At 41.3% G+C, this 14,175-nt stretch overlaps 1 protein-coding gene across 1 annotated transcript in view; it reads right to left on the reverse strand.

The window, feature by feature from the left end:
• The window catches only part of GALNTL6 (polypeptide N-acetylgalactosaminyltransferase like 6), a 1,248,724-nt gene that overhangs the window by 13,185 nt on the left and 1,221,364 nt on the right, over positions 1-14,175 (reverse strand). Inside the window, exon 12 of the mRNA XM_062212832.1 lies at positions 6,877-7,026. Within this exon, the coding sequence (XP_062068816.1) occupies positions 6,877-7,026 (150 nt within the window). The remainder of the gene's footprint in view (positions 1-6,876; positions 7,027-14,175) is intronic.

The following is a 14,175-nucleotide window of genomic DNA, read 5'->3' on the forward strand; positions in this document are numbered from 1 at the left end:
ATGGTGGCCTTGGAGTTTGGATACACCTTTTATTAGACTAAATTAGTTTACTTCTACTTTATATATGGGTGTATATATGGCTAAAATTATTGGTCAAATGGTGAAAATTTGATGAGTCAACAATAGACCAGGTAAGTAAAGTCTCTTGGTTAACAACAAAATGGTCTTCTAAACAGATTGTGTTTTATCAATTATACATATATGAATGAAGCAACTGCTATCTTAGATTACACATATAGAAATGGTTCAGAGGATTACATATATCAAAATTTAGAATATTAGACAGTAAAGCTTCCAAAAATGACTGAGAATACTATCTTTATGATCTGGGTATAGACCAAGATTTCCTAAACAGGACACTGAGCCCTAATTATTAAAAAAAAAAATAGTTTCTCAGAGGTGATAGAAGAGGCACAGCAAATTAAGCTGATATTGGGACGTCCCTTTCCCATATTGGAGCACTGGTTTGAGTCCTGGCTGCTTTACTTCCAACCCAGCTCCCTGCTAATGCTATTGGGAAGCAGCAAATGATGGTGAAATACTTCAGTCCCTATCACACATTTGGGAGACCTAGATGGAGCTCCTGACTCCTTGATTCAGTCTGGCCCAGCCTAGGTGCTGTGGAGATTGGGGAGTGAACCAGTGGATGGAAGATCTCTGTCTTTTCCTGTCACTCTACCTTTCAAATATATAATGAGTAATTTTTTTAAAATAATGAATAGCTTTTCCATTTTCATACTACACTAGACAGAACAAAGGCAAAATACTGACTGAATCAAAGTATTACAACACATATATTCGATCAAGTACTAGTATCTAGATATATTTAAAAAAAAACTCAAAAGTCTGTAAAACTAACCAACAACAACATAAAAATCTAGACAACCCATGTTAAAAATTAATGAAACGACTTGAGTGAGTCCTTCACCAAGAACATGTCAGAATGGTTAACAAGCATGTCACTTTGCAATCCCAGAATAAAAAAAGAAAAAGAAATTGTGAATGTCAAGTGATGGTGACTATAGGGGCAACTAGGTTCTCAGGCAATGTTTATGCTCTGATCATAGCCCTCAGGCCTTTGCTGTTTGAGTGCACGTTGGCCCAACTGCCAGCCATTGACCACTGCATCTGTGTGCCTAAAGACTTACTCTGGCTTCAAGAACAGTTCTGTCTGTGAGAAGTTCAGGCCAGAGGTGTCAGAGTAAACTCCCCCCAGACGCCATCCTAACCCGAGTTGGCTGGAGTGGGGTATAAATACTGACTTACCTTGCTCCCTAAGTGTACCATTGCCAGAGGTCGTTAGTCAGAGTTCTGCAGTAGTACTTGCTGGACAATGTGCCTCTTACTGCCTCCCATCCCTTCCTCATTTCACTTCCATACTCCCTAATAACAATTTGGGGCTATCTCTCAAATAGACAATGTATACTTTAATTATGTATCGTGGCATATATTATATGCCAATAAAACTGTTTACTTAACGAGGCATCGGAGATAGCTCTCATTGTAAAAAAATTTTTAAAGATGCTTACCTAGGGGCTGGTGCTGTGGCACAGCAGGTAAAGTTGCCACCTGTGCCGCTGGCATCCCATATGGGTGCCAGTTCGAGTCCTGGCTGCTCAGTTTCCAATCCAGCTTCCTGCCAATGTGGCTGGGGAAGCAGTGGAAGACGGCTCAAGTGTTGGGGCCCCTGCACCCATGTGTAAGACCTGGAAGAAACTCCTGGTTCCTGGCTTCAGATAGGCTCAGCTGTGGCCATTACAGCCATCTGGGGAGTGAACCAGTGGATGGAAGATGTCTCTCTTTCTCTTTCTCACTCTCTTGCTCTGCCTTTCAAATAAATAAAAATGAATAGGTATGTATTTTTAAAAGATTTTTATTTATTTATTTGAAAGGCAGAATTAGAGAGAGACAGAAAGAGAGAGAAAGGGGCAGAGATTGAGAGATCACTCTTTTTTTAATTTTTAAAAAATTTTATTTATTTTATTTGACAAGTAAAGTTTATAGACAGTGAGAAAGAGAGACAGAGAGGAAGGTCTTCCTTCCGTTCACTCCCCAAATGGCCACTATTGCGCCGATCCCATGCGGGTGCGGAGCCCAAACACTTGGGCCATCCTCCACTGCCTTCCCAGGCCACAGCAGAGAGCTAGACTGGAAGAGGAGTGACCAAGACTAGAACCTGGCGCCCATATGGGATGCCGGCGCCGCAGGTGGAGGATTAACCAAGGGAGCCACGGCACCAGCCTTGAGAGATCACTCTTTTAACTACTGGTTTACTTGCAATAGCCAGCCTTGAGTCAGGCTAATCTCAGGAGCCAGGAACTCCATCCAGGTCTCCAAGGTGGGGAGCAGGGATGAGATACCTGAGCTATCATCTGCTGCTACCCCAGTACAGTAGGAGGAGCTGGATGAGAAGTGGAGGTGGGATTCAATCCCAGATAGTTCAATATGGGATGGCAGGTGTCCCAATAGCTCTTCCTTTTGAATGAATAACAACTGTTAATATTGCTCAGAGAGATTGCTTCAGTGATGCAATGCATCAAGATATGCCTCACCACAGTTATTCATGTAAAAAGTACATCTGTCACCCACACTGATGGAAATTTGATTGTGTGATCAAACATTATGCTAGAAGTTTTACAAGGGTTATTTCAAGTGCTATCCTTAGAATACTGACGAAGCTGAGGGTCAAAAATGCAAAATAACTTGTTCAAAATCTCATTATAATCTCATGATGAATTAGATGTGTTAAGTCTAAGGCCTGCAACTGTTGCATTGGCCAGATTGTGAAGGGTCAAGATGAGAACTGGGAAGTAATGGCACTCTATCTTCTACTCAATGAAAAAAGAAGTGAAGTTATAGATAAATTGCTGGGAAATTCCCTCTAACTTTAGGAGGGACAGTGCTTTGGGAGAAGAGGGGCAGATAGGGGGCAAGGGGCCCTTTGGAAAACCATTGCAATTATTCAGGGGCAAGACAAGGGTTGTATGCAACCAGGGCAGAGCTGTAGAACTGGCATAGAGGTGGTAGATTTTTTAAAAAAGATTTATTTTTACTTACTTGAAAGGCATAGTTACAGAGAGAGGCAGACACACACACACACACAAACACACACAGAGAGGTCTTCCATCTTCTGGTTCACTCTCAAAATGGTCACATTGATGGGCTGGGTCAGGCAAAAGCCAGGAGCCAGGAACTTCTTCCAGGTCTCCCACATGGGTACAGGGGCCAAAGGACTTGGGCCATCTTCTACTGCTTTCCCAGGTGCATTAGCAGGGAGCTGGATTGGAAGTGGAGCAGCCAGGGCTGGAACTGAAGTACACGTGGGATGCTAGTGCTGCAGGCCAGGGCTTTAACCCGCTGCGCTGCAGTGCTGGCCCCGGTGATGGATTTTAAAATTATTGCCTGGGGGAGGGGTGACAAGTCTTAAGTAAAGTCCAATTAAATGTTGGGGTTGAAAGAGAAAAGACAGTTTCTTATTTCTGATGTTGGGTGAGGACAATTTTTACTGAGGCTGCTTCAACAATTCACTGTTCTTGTAGCAGGGCTCCCCCTGGTGGTGAAAAAAGCTAAGATCAGGATTTCTTATCCTGGGTACCTGCTGTTGTGGGATTCAGTTGTACAAATTAAGGCAGTTGCCAAATCATAGAAGAATGCCCTCTTCTTTTGTGGTGACAAAGAGCCATGTCCTAGAACAATTGAAAATTGATAGCTGCTGATGAATTAGAAAGTAGGCCTCCCAACAACCTTAAATCAATCAAGGTGGCCTCTGGCCACCTTTTTTCTTCGAGAAATCTCCATGTTTTTTGGTTGGCTGGTGTCACTGGTACTTAATCCAGCAGGCATTGAGAATTCTCATAGTGAAGAGTGATCTTATTTCTAAGAACATGATAGAAGCCACAGTAGAGATTTTAAATCTAGATTCATGAGTTCTGAATGTTGATTCTGCCACAAATCTAGTATCAGTTTCTTCTTGTGTAAATTATTCATCATGGTATCCAGGTGGATATGGGGTTGAGGTAATGTGTGTAAAGCACCCTGCCTCCTTAACAGCTGGGGAGGATGTTGATTACCTGAGGAGTTTAGGAAGTGGCCCAGTGTAGGTAGTTCTTCAGGCAATTAGAGTCCTAGGAATCTGAGTTCACTCATGAATATACTCACAGAGAGCGATAGGGCCAAAGAAAACTCAAAAGGTTGCTAAACTGTCTGGGCATCCGCAGGGCCAACTAGTCATCTAAATAGACAAGGTAGCACCCACAGCGATTCTTTGTGCTCATTTTTTCAACCAGGGCATAGACTTGTAATAAACAAGAATAAAACACATAAAGTAGCTCTGAGTCATTGTCTGAGCCAAGATATTTCAGAAACTTTGCATCTTGAGCCATTGACATGTTACTGGTTAAGTATAAATACCTGGCTGCCTACTTAAGTGCACATCAACTGTAACCTTTTGCTAAGACCAACAGGTACCAACAGATCTGAGGAGGGAGCCACAGCACAATGGCAGCCAACGGTTTCCTTTCACACATCCCCTGAGGTCCTAGAAAGGTTTAAAGTGTTAAAGCTCAGAAGAGTTACCTCTTGAGATGTTTGAAGCCCATGTCATTTCTTCCCCAAGAGCTCTGTGTGCATTTGTGTTAGTTGGTCTTATCCATTTATAAGCTTTTGTAAGCTCCCTAATGAGAGCAACTATTTTTTCTTGGCTTAATTGTATATTATTGAGTGGTCTGTCTCTCATGATATAAGCGTACAGTAATGAGAAATGTTCTGTTCATTAGAGACCACCAGCCTGCTAGGCAAATGGTAAATCAGGCATTTTATTGATGTGTACAGAAAGTAACTTCTTAAAGGTCAGAATGCAACCACTGGAAAAAATCCCGTTTTATTGCACCACATGAAGACTGTGCTGTATTAATTAGCAAAAGTATCTGACAAGATTAGTCATTTATTCTATAGTTCATAAAGAAAACAGTGAGGATTCCAACGGCATTGATCCTCCCACCCCCATATTGTATCTGACACCAACTTATTATGAGCTCTTTTGATTTTAGGTTGTTTCACAGGAAACATAACAACTAATATTTTGTACTTTTCCTGGACACATGGAAACAATCTGCCAGCTGTTGGGGACAGTGAAGGTGGGAGGCAGAATAAATTTGTACAAATACGTCTGTCTTTGAGTGGGTGTAGTTTTAAGTGCCCACCTCTTAGAGGTGGAAACCAGAGTGCTTATTAAGTGAGGCAACAAACATCACACCGGCTCTCCACTCTGTATTGATTCTCCACAACTTCTTCCCCTCAGCTTTCTGTAATTTAGGATACACTGGCCTGGCCTCAGCCATATGAAAGCCACATTCATGATGAAAGTGAGCCCATAGTAAGCCTGGTTTGCCCCAGGGAGTGCAAAGGCAAAACTGAGCAGGCCCCTGGAGAATCAGTGGCTTTGAGGGGGCAGCATGGAGCTTATGGAGTATTTGCTAATTGACAGCCAAGTTCTGCCTCTGAAAGCAAAGATTTTTGTATAGTATTCTAAAAAGCTATCAAAGGAAATTTAATGAAAATACCTAAAAATAGTAACTTAATTGCTCTTTATTTTACTAAATCAAAACCAAGTTTCTATTTGTTTTTGAACTTGTGTTAACTGTATATTTATTTTTTAAAAATTTTATTTATTTATTTATTTGAAAGACGGAGTTAGAGTCAGAGAGAGAGAGAGAGAGAGAGAGAGAGAGAGAGAGAGGTCTTTTATCCACTGGTTCACTCTCCAGATGGCCGCAACAGCAGGAGCTATACCGATCCAAAGCCAGGAGCCAGGAGCTTCTTCCAGGTCTCCCATGCAGGCGCAGGGGCCCAAGTACTTGGGCCATCTTATATTGCTCTCCTAGGCCATAGCAGGGAGAGGGATTGGAAGAGGAGCAGCTAGGACTCGAACTGCTGCCCATATGGGAGGCTAACATTGCAGGCATTGGCTTTACCTGCTACACCACAGCATAGGCCCCAACTTTATAATTCTTCATGCTTATTGATTCTCTCATAAATTCTCCCTTGACATACTTGGGCAAGTTACACATGGGTCACTTTTTGTATAAGGATTGCAACAATTATATCTACATAGATGTAAATTTAATTGTCTTAGCAGAGATAGTTCTTAGACTAGTGAGCCTAGGGCACTGAATAAAATGAATAAATGCATTAACTTGTGAGTCTTCGTGTGTGTGTGTTTTGAATTGGGTTCTTCTCACCCCCCTCCCCCCAGCAGTTATTTATTTATTTGAAAGGCAGAGTTATGCAGAGAAGGGGAGAGACAGAGTTCTTCCAGCTGGGCCAGGAGGAAGCCAGAAGCCTAAAACGCCATCTCGGTTTCCTACAGGGATGGCAGAAGCCCAATCACTTGGGCCATCGTCTGCTACTTTCCCTGGTGCCTTAGCAGGAGCTGCATTGGAAGTGGAGTAGTAGGAACTCAGTCTGGTGCTCACATGGGATGCCGGTTGTGGTGTCCTGGAAAGCAGTTTAACCTGCTGTGTTACCATGCTGGTTCTCAAAAACAAATATGTATGTGTGTTTGTTGGATACATGGTCCCAACTTTCAGGTACTACCATGTTAAGCCTCAATACATCTTTGGTAGTGCTAGCGTTTCGGCTCAGATGTGTTTTTTCAGCCCTGATTGTGATGGATATAGGCATAACAAGTAAAACCAACAGCTTTCCCCTTTTTATGTACTGCATCTTTCCCTTAATCTTTGCTGATGGTCTCCAAATGTGTCAGTGAAATACATATATATATGTCCAAGTAACACTTTAAATCAAGACAGTGTGATTTTAAAGAGAAAAACTTAAGCTATAGCAATTGGAGAATGATCAAAATGAAGTGACGCCTACCTTACGGTATCCCCAGAGCTGGTTCCCCTTCATGCCATGACAGTCATAGAGAGTGACTGGGCTGCTGTGTGAGATCGCATCAAAGCAGAATTTACGAGTGTGCAGTGGCTCACCAGGTCGAATATCTTCTCTCCATCCAAACGTGAAGAGCTAGCAAGCAACAATAGCAGAAAAGCTGCAGTGAGTTTAATTGGAGAAAAGATTGGAGAGCAGGGAGAAGTTACGTCTTTTAGTAACTTAGAACTCCTGTTTGTGGTTTACAAAAAAGAACTTGGCATAATAAAGGTATAGAAAAAGACATGTATTATAAAGTGCTATAGCAGTAAAAACTGGACCTTTGGCCCTGGCTGATAAAATATGCAAATTAGGAGAAGTTTCCTTTTACAGATGGTGTGGGGGAGGGAATAACAGAAGATGACTTCAAAGGAGGAGAGAGAGAGAGATAGGGACAGAAAGAGGAAAGGGAGAATGAGAGGGGGAGGGAAGGGAGATGGAGGAGAGAGAATGGGAGAAAGTCTTAATAAAACATTTACACTTTTCATTTAGATATAAAGTGTTAGTCTATGGCCATATCATCCTGAATGCGCTCGTTTGATAAAATGTTACTGACTCAAATATTGTACAGTTAGCCTAAACAAGTGACTAACTGAAAAAAGACAAGGAGTAGAGTTGAGCTGAACTGATGCTGGCACATGGAGAAATCTAATTTAAAGGAAAGCTAAGCTCAATGAAGTAAAGGATAGGCAAAGTAATTGCCTCAGCTTGGTAAGAGTAATTCTACAGGGCACGACAGGAAGTTTTAGATTGTAACTCTCAGTAAGAAATACAGTTCACACTCTGCTCTTCACAGATCTGCCTCTGTTCTAACAGAAACAGAAGTTCATGAAATGACTTACTGTGTCTAATGGATTCATAGTCCATCCAACCTTTCCTTATCCTAGTTTTTCCTAAACTATCTACCTCATTCCATCATTTTAAACTGCTATTTATAAGGGATTGGCGTTGTGGTATGGTAATTTAAGCTGTTGCCTGTGATGCCAATATCCTGTGTGGTCACCCATTACAGTCCCAGCTGCTCCACTTCTGATTCAACTCGCTGCTAAAGCCTGAGAAAGCAGCAGAAGATGGTCCGAGTGCTTGGACTTCTGCCACCCACATGGGAAACTCAGAGAGAGTTCTAGGCTCCTGGGATCCATTTGGCCCAATTCTGGCTCTTGTGGCCATTTGACAGTGAGCCAGCAGAAGAAAGATCAGTCCCTCTCTCTCTCCTTGTAATGCTGCCTTTCAAATGAATGAATAGATCTTTGCTTTTCAGATAAATAAATAAATGTTAAAAAATAAAATGCTATTTTATGATGTACTAAATTGATTTTACAATGTAATAAATTAAACCAACAAAGGGCATTTACTTGAGTTATTTGAGCTGGACAATACCTGAAGAGTGTGTAGGAGAAATATCTAAGTAAATGGGAAAATGGACCAGGTTATCCCTGTGATTTCTTTTAATTCTAAAATTTCAGTGAGGTTATACAATTCCTACAATAAGACCTCAGGCAGGCTAGCTGAGTGAAGCCAAGCTATGAACTGCAAAATAAAGAAAAGCTGTCTGGGAGACTCTGGTGACATAAATGCAAGCACATTGCTGAGCTGTATGTAGATAATACATTTAGCACTGAATAGGCCTTTAGCATATTCAAGTTTTTAGGTCCTGCTTCAGAAAGAAAATGTAGAGAATCAGGTGCAATTCCAGAGATGGCTAGCTAAACCAAAACAGTTAAGTGGTGGAGAAGCTCAAGAAAAATGAAAGAACAGGGTTAAGTGGTCTGAAGAAAATGAGAAAGAAATGATCTGAATCAAGCATAGAAATGACAGCTGTCTGAGTAATGGCAAGTGACTATATTCTGTCTCCCTGGAAGATAGAACAGAAGAGAATGATTTAAGTAGAAGGAACAGGGTTTTAGTTTAGACATTTGAAATGGGTTCATGAAAAGGGATTGTATAGTCCCTTTCTGTAGATTTTTTTTAATTGATTATTTGAGAGGCAGAGAGAAAACAGATGGATGATAGATCAATCAACTGACTAATCTCTAATCCACTGGTTCACTCCCCAAATGCCTTTGACTGCCTGGGCTGAATTGAGGTGGAAGCTGGGAACAAGGAACTCAACCCAGGCCTCCCACATGGGTGGCAGGAACCCGATTACTTGAGCCATCACTGCTGCCTCCTGGGATCTGCATTAACAGGAAGCTGGAGTCAGGAGCCAGAGCTGGGTTCTACTCTGATATGGGATGTGGGCATCCCAACTAGTATCTTAACCATTTGGCCAAATGTCTGTACTAAGTTGCATAAAAATATGATTGTGGACAGACATGTTTAGATGTATTTAAATCCTGCACAAGGAAATGTCTATTCAGCTATTTCTGATTTTGATCACTTTCTTTTAATCAGAACTTGCGACTCCCCTGACCTTCTAACTGGTTCCATGCTCCTATTTTGGTTCTCATACACCTGCACTTCTTGGTCTTCAGAGTAGTGTGTTTGAAATGCCTTTATGGCATTGAAATGCCTATATGTTCCTTCTCAACCTAAAATCCCATGGCATTTCACATAACCTTTAAATAAGTTAAACTTTAATACGTGATGACATTGCCACAATCTGATTCTTAAAAAAAAAAAAAAGATTTATTTATTAGCACTCTGACCTCAGAATCAGCCCTTAAGGCATTCTGGTCTGGTTGAAAAGCCCGGGAGAGTATTTCAGGCATGGAAAGCCAAGACACTGTGGGAAAAAATGTCCTACATGAAGGATCTCTGGTGAGAGAGACCCCAGTGGAAAGAAGTGGCCATCAAAGTATGTACTTTTCTCTGAAGGGAAGCAAGGACTTCCACATTGTTTATAGCCTGGTCTAAATATTGATGGAGACTGTGGATTCAAAAGGCTTCCATAGCCTTGGCAGCTCATGTCAAGAGACTCAGGTGATCATGGACATCATACATAAGAATTATTTGTTAAATTAACAACAGGAGTCAGTGTGTACTTACTTCTCATGCAGGACTTCTATCCTCAGTGAGTTGTATTATGAGAATTAACTGTAAAACTTGTTCTCAGTTTTTTTGTGTGTGAGTGCAAATTGTAGGAATCTTGGTATAAAGTTGGTCTTCTGTGTATAAAGTTAATTGAAAATGAATCTTAATGGAGAATGGGACTGGGAATGGGAGAGGGAGGAGGAAGTAGGGTAGGAGGGCGGGCATGGTGGGAAGAATCACTATATTCCTAAAGTTATACTTATGAAATTTGTACTCATTAAATAAAAGATTTATTTGGGAAAAAAGATTTATTTATTTATTTGAAGGCAGAGTTACAGAGAGGCAGAAGCAGAGAGAGGTCTTCCATCCACTGGTTCACTTCCCAGGCAGCTGCAATGGCAGGAGTTGCACCCATCTGAAGCCAGGATCCAGGAGCGTCTTCCAGGGCTCCCACAAGGGCACAGGGGCCCAAGCACTTGGGCTATCTTCTACTGTTCTCCCAGGCCATAGCAGGGAGCTGGATCGGAAGTGGAGCAGCTGGGACTCAAACCGGCACCCATATGGGATGCTGGCATTGCAGGTGGTGGCTTTACCGGCTATGCCACAATGCCGGCCTCCACAATTTGGTTCTTTTTTGCAATGATTGGGATATGGTTTGAGTGTATTCTTTAGGGGCTCATGTGTTGAAATTTAATCCCCATTGTGAGGTATCAAGGTGATGTAAACTTAATCTTACTATGGCTTTTAGAGGTGGTGACTTTGAAAGGTGATCAGGATTAGAAAAGGTCATCGATAGGCAGCCCCATGATTGATTGAATACTGGTGGCTTTATAAGAAGAAGGAGAGAGAATGACACACACACACACACACACATACACACACACTTGCCCATATACATGGGCTTCCTGTCTCTTGCCATGTGGTGCCCTGTGCCACTTCAGGACCCTGCCAGCAAGAAGGCCATCACCAGATGAAGGCCCTTGAACTTCCAGAACAGTGAGATAACTAAACCTTTTTTCTTTGCTTTACTTCATTATAGTAATGCAAAATGAACTAATATACAGTTCTTTTTCAGCTTCATTCCTTTTTTAGAAATTTATTTAGTTTGTATCCTAATAGTGCTCAAGTGTTTGCAGTTCTTTGCACAAAGAACACTATTATTTTCCCTTCTGTGATTTTGTTCACGGAAGACCTACTTGTTGGGAGGCCAACATTCACCAGTTAACTGAATTAATGTTCACCAGCCTTAAGATTCTGTTTAGGTGGCCACTCATCCAAGAAGCCTTACTCCTTGGACTTCTTACCCTTCTCATCCCTTACCTTATCATGAATGTCCCTTTGTGTTTCTGTATCCCTTGCTAGATAGTGAGATAATTGATGGTGGGGTCAAATCTCTTTTGTATTTTGTTTCTAGTACCCAGAGAAATTATTGATACATAATAGATGCTCAATAAAATTTCTATTGAGTAGATGAAACTTTGACATCCTATTACAGAATGCATGTTGAGATAAATATCAATATAAATGGATTAGTCTTTTTTAATTCACCAAATGACTCAATACTGCTGTCTAACTTCAGCAATGTCACTAATAATCATAATTTTTTGAACTTTCAATTTTGATGATTCTAGATTTAGTTTGTAAACCTGCAATTGGCTTTGATTAAATCTTTTTAAAATAATTATTTATTTATTTGAAAGGTAGAGTTATGGAGAGAGAGGGAGAGGCAGAGAGAGAGAGAGAGAGAGAGAGAGGTAGATAGATATCATCCACCTGCTGATTCACTTCCCAAATGGCCACAATGGCTGAGGATGGGCCAGGTCAAAGCCAGGAACTTGGAACTCCATTCCAGTCAGCAACATGACTGTCGGGGCCCAAGCACTTGGCCACTTTCTGCTGCTTTCCCAGGTGCATTAGCAGGGAGCTGGGTCAGAAGTAGAGCAGTCAGAACTGGAACTGGTGCCCATATGGGGTGCTGGTGTCACAGGTGGTGGTTTAACCCATTGTTCCACAGTGCCAGTCCCTTAATTAAATCTTTATTTAAATATTTCCCTATTCAATATGCAATCTGATCGACATAGGAACAAGAAGTCTTGGTGGGTTTCTCCATTTCCCTCTCTGTCCCTGTGCTTGGTTCCTATTTACTCAGAAGAGCAGAGCTGGAAAGGACTGCGATGCCTACCTAGCCCAGCCCCTTGTTGCACAGCTGAGGGAAATCAGGCTTGTGAGTGTGAAGGGCTTGCCACTGCTATACTGTATGGGTCCAGACTTCTTTAGAAATAGGTTTTGATATTTTTTATTGGATGGATAGTTCAGTCCAGAAGAATACTTGCATTATAGCAAACACAGGCAAATGTGTTTCTCAGACTTCTTCACGTACTGTCACAATTATATCTCAGTGTTCTGTTAGGTGACTTTTGTTTCTAAATTTGTTATTATATTGCAGTGTTTATTCTTATACTTGGAGTCTGATGACTGGGATGTAGTCTTCACAGTGTTTTATGTATTCTTCCTTTTCCTCTTCCCCCTCCTCCCCTTCCTCTTCCTCCTGCCTCCCTCCTTTCTCTCCTCCTTGTCTTCTTTTTCTTACTTGTTGATTAAATTCCCATAAATTGCTTTATTCTTCCTTTGCAATTAGCTGAAGTTTTTCTTTCACATTTTTGAAGTACTTTTTATTACCATTTATCTTATTGCCCAGGTCAAACCAAACACTGAGTCTTTCATTCATTAGGAAGTTTCCTGCGTGCAATCTTGTCAAATCAAAACCAATCAGAACTTATGAAACTATTTTCATTGTTTTGGGTAATCTTATTTTGACATTTATAGTTTGTCCCTACCCTTGGGCTGTTCTTTCTGACAAAAGTATTTAGCTTTACTATACAACAATACCATTTGATTTTTTTTTTCAGCTTCAGATCCCTCAGTTTTAAAGTGAATTAATGGGAGACTGGCACTGTGCACAGTGAGTAAAGCTGCCCCTTACAGTGCTGGTATCCCTTATGGGCTCGGTTCGAGCCCAGGCTGCTCCACTTCTGATCCAGCTCCCTGCTAATGTGCCTGGGAAAGCAGTGGAAGATGGCCAGTTTCTTAGGCTCTTGCACTCATGTGGGAGACTCGGATGAAGCACCTGGCTCTGACTTAAGCCTGTGCCAGCCCTGGCCATTGTGGCTATTAGGGAAGTGCACCAGTGGATGGAAGATATCTTTCTCTGCCTCTGCCTCTCCCTCTCAGTAACTCTTTCAAATAAAATAGCTAAATCTTTTAAAAAATATAGTGAATTAATGTTAGTTTCTTTATTACCTTCTTTTTCAGCAATACTTTAAAATGTAAACTTAGAAGGCTAACTTTTATTTTATTGCTTAAATCAATGGTGTAAGGTTGCCTATATTATATTATATGGATAACATTATCTTAATCTTGCTGTATGACCTGAGATGATTGAAAATATATTTTTCCTCTTCAGTTAGTTGTATTTTACTTCATTATTAGGTTTCATTATTTTGCAGAAATGTGAGAGAGAGCATGTTTCTTCTTGCAGTGTATACCCATCAATATGCTCTGCCCTGAGAGTGAGACTGCTTTTCCCAAAGGAAAGGACTCTGTCCTTTCAACACATGCACTGAATTGTTTGTGTATCCCCCCTCAGGTCTTGGCAAGGGAGCATCTGTCTGCTCCCTCAGCAGAACGAAAGCTCTGCAGTAAGCCTTCCCGAGCAGCGGGAGATGGGAGCCTGCTGCTGGGCCTGCAGAGTGAGAACAGTCAAAGTAGGCCAAGGAGAGCTCCTCCCCCTCCCCCTTGGACTCATAATGAGAGTTGGGGATTATTCTTTCCAGACCTTACAGTCTTATTTGGATCTATTTTTATTTTTCTTTCTTGGTCCCTAAAGGAAACTGAGCGCCAGCACATGATGCTACAGTGATATCAAACAGCTAAATAGATCACCCTGGAAAAATGAATCATACATTTGCTTCCCTCACAGAAGCTGGATTAGTCATCGTTTGTGCTCTGCAACAAAAGGCATTTTCTAGTATATGTGCTGCCGAAGCGAGCACAACAAAAGACATTTTCTTATCCAGGTGCTGTAATATGCTCCTCTCTGTTTCCCACGTGATGGTTTTGCTTATTCATTTGTGTTTTATTTTTAGAAGAAAAAACATTTCAACTCTAATAAGCACTTCTTTTGTGTTCTTTAAATGCTTTTGAACTAAGAGGAATGTCCCTAATTTTTATAACCTGATGTACTTCTTTTCTGATCCAGGAATTTTAATCCAA

The sequence above is a fragment of the Lepus europaeus genome, chromosome 16 (genome assembly GCF_033115175.1).
Source record: "Lepus europaeus isolate LE1 chromosome 16, mLepTim1.pri, whole genome shotgun sequence".
Lineage (NCBI taxonomy): Eukaryota > Metazoa > Chordata > Mammalia > Lagomorpha > Leporidae > Lepus > Lepus europaeus.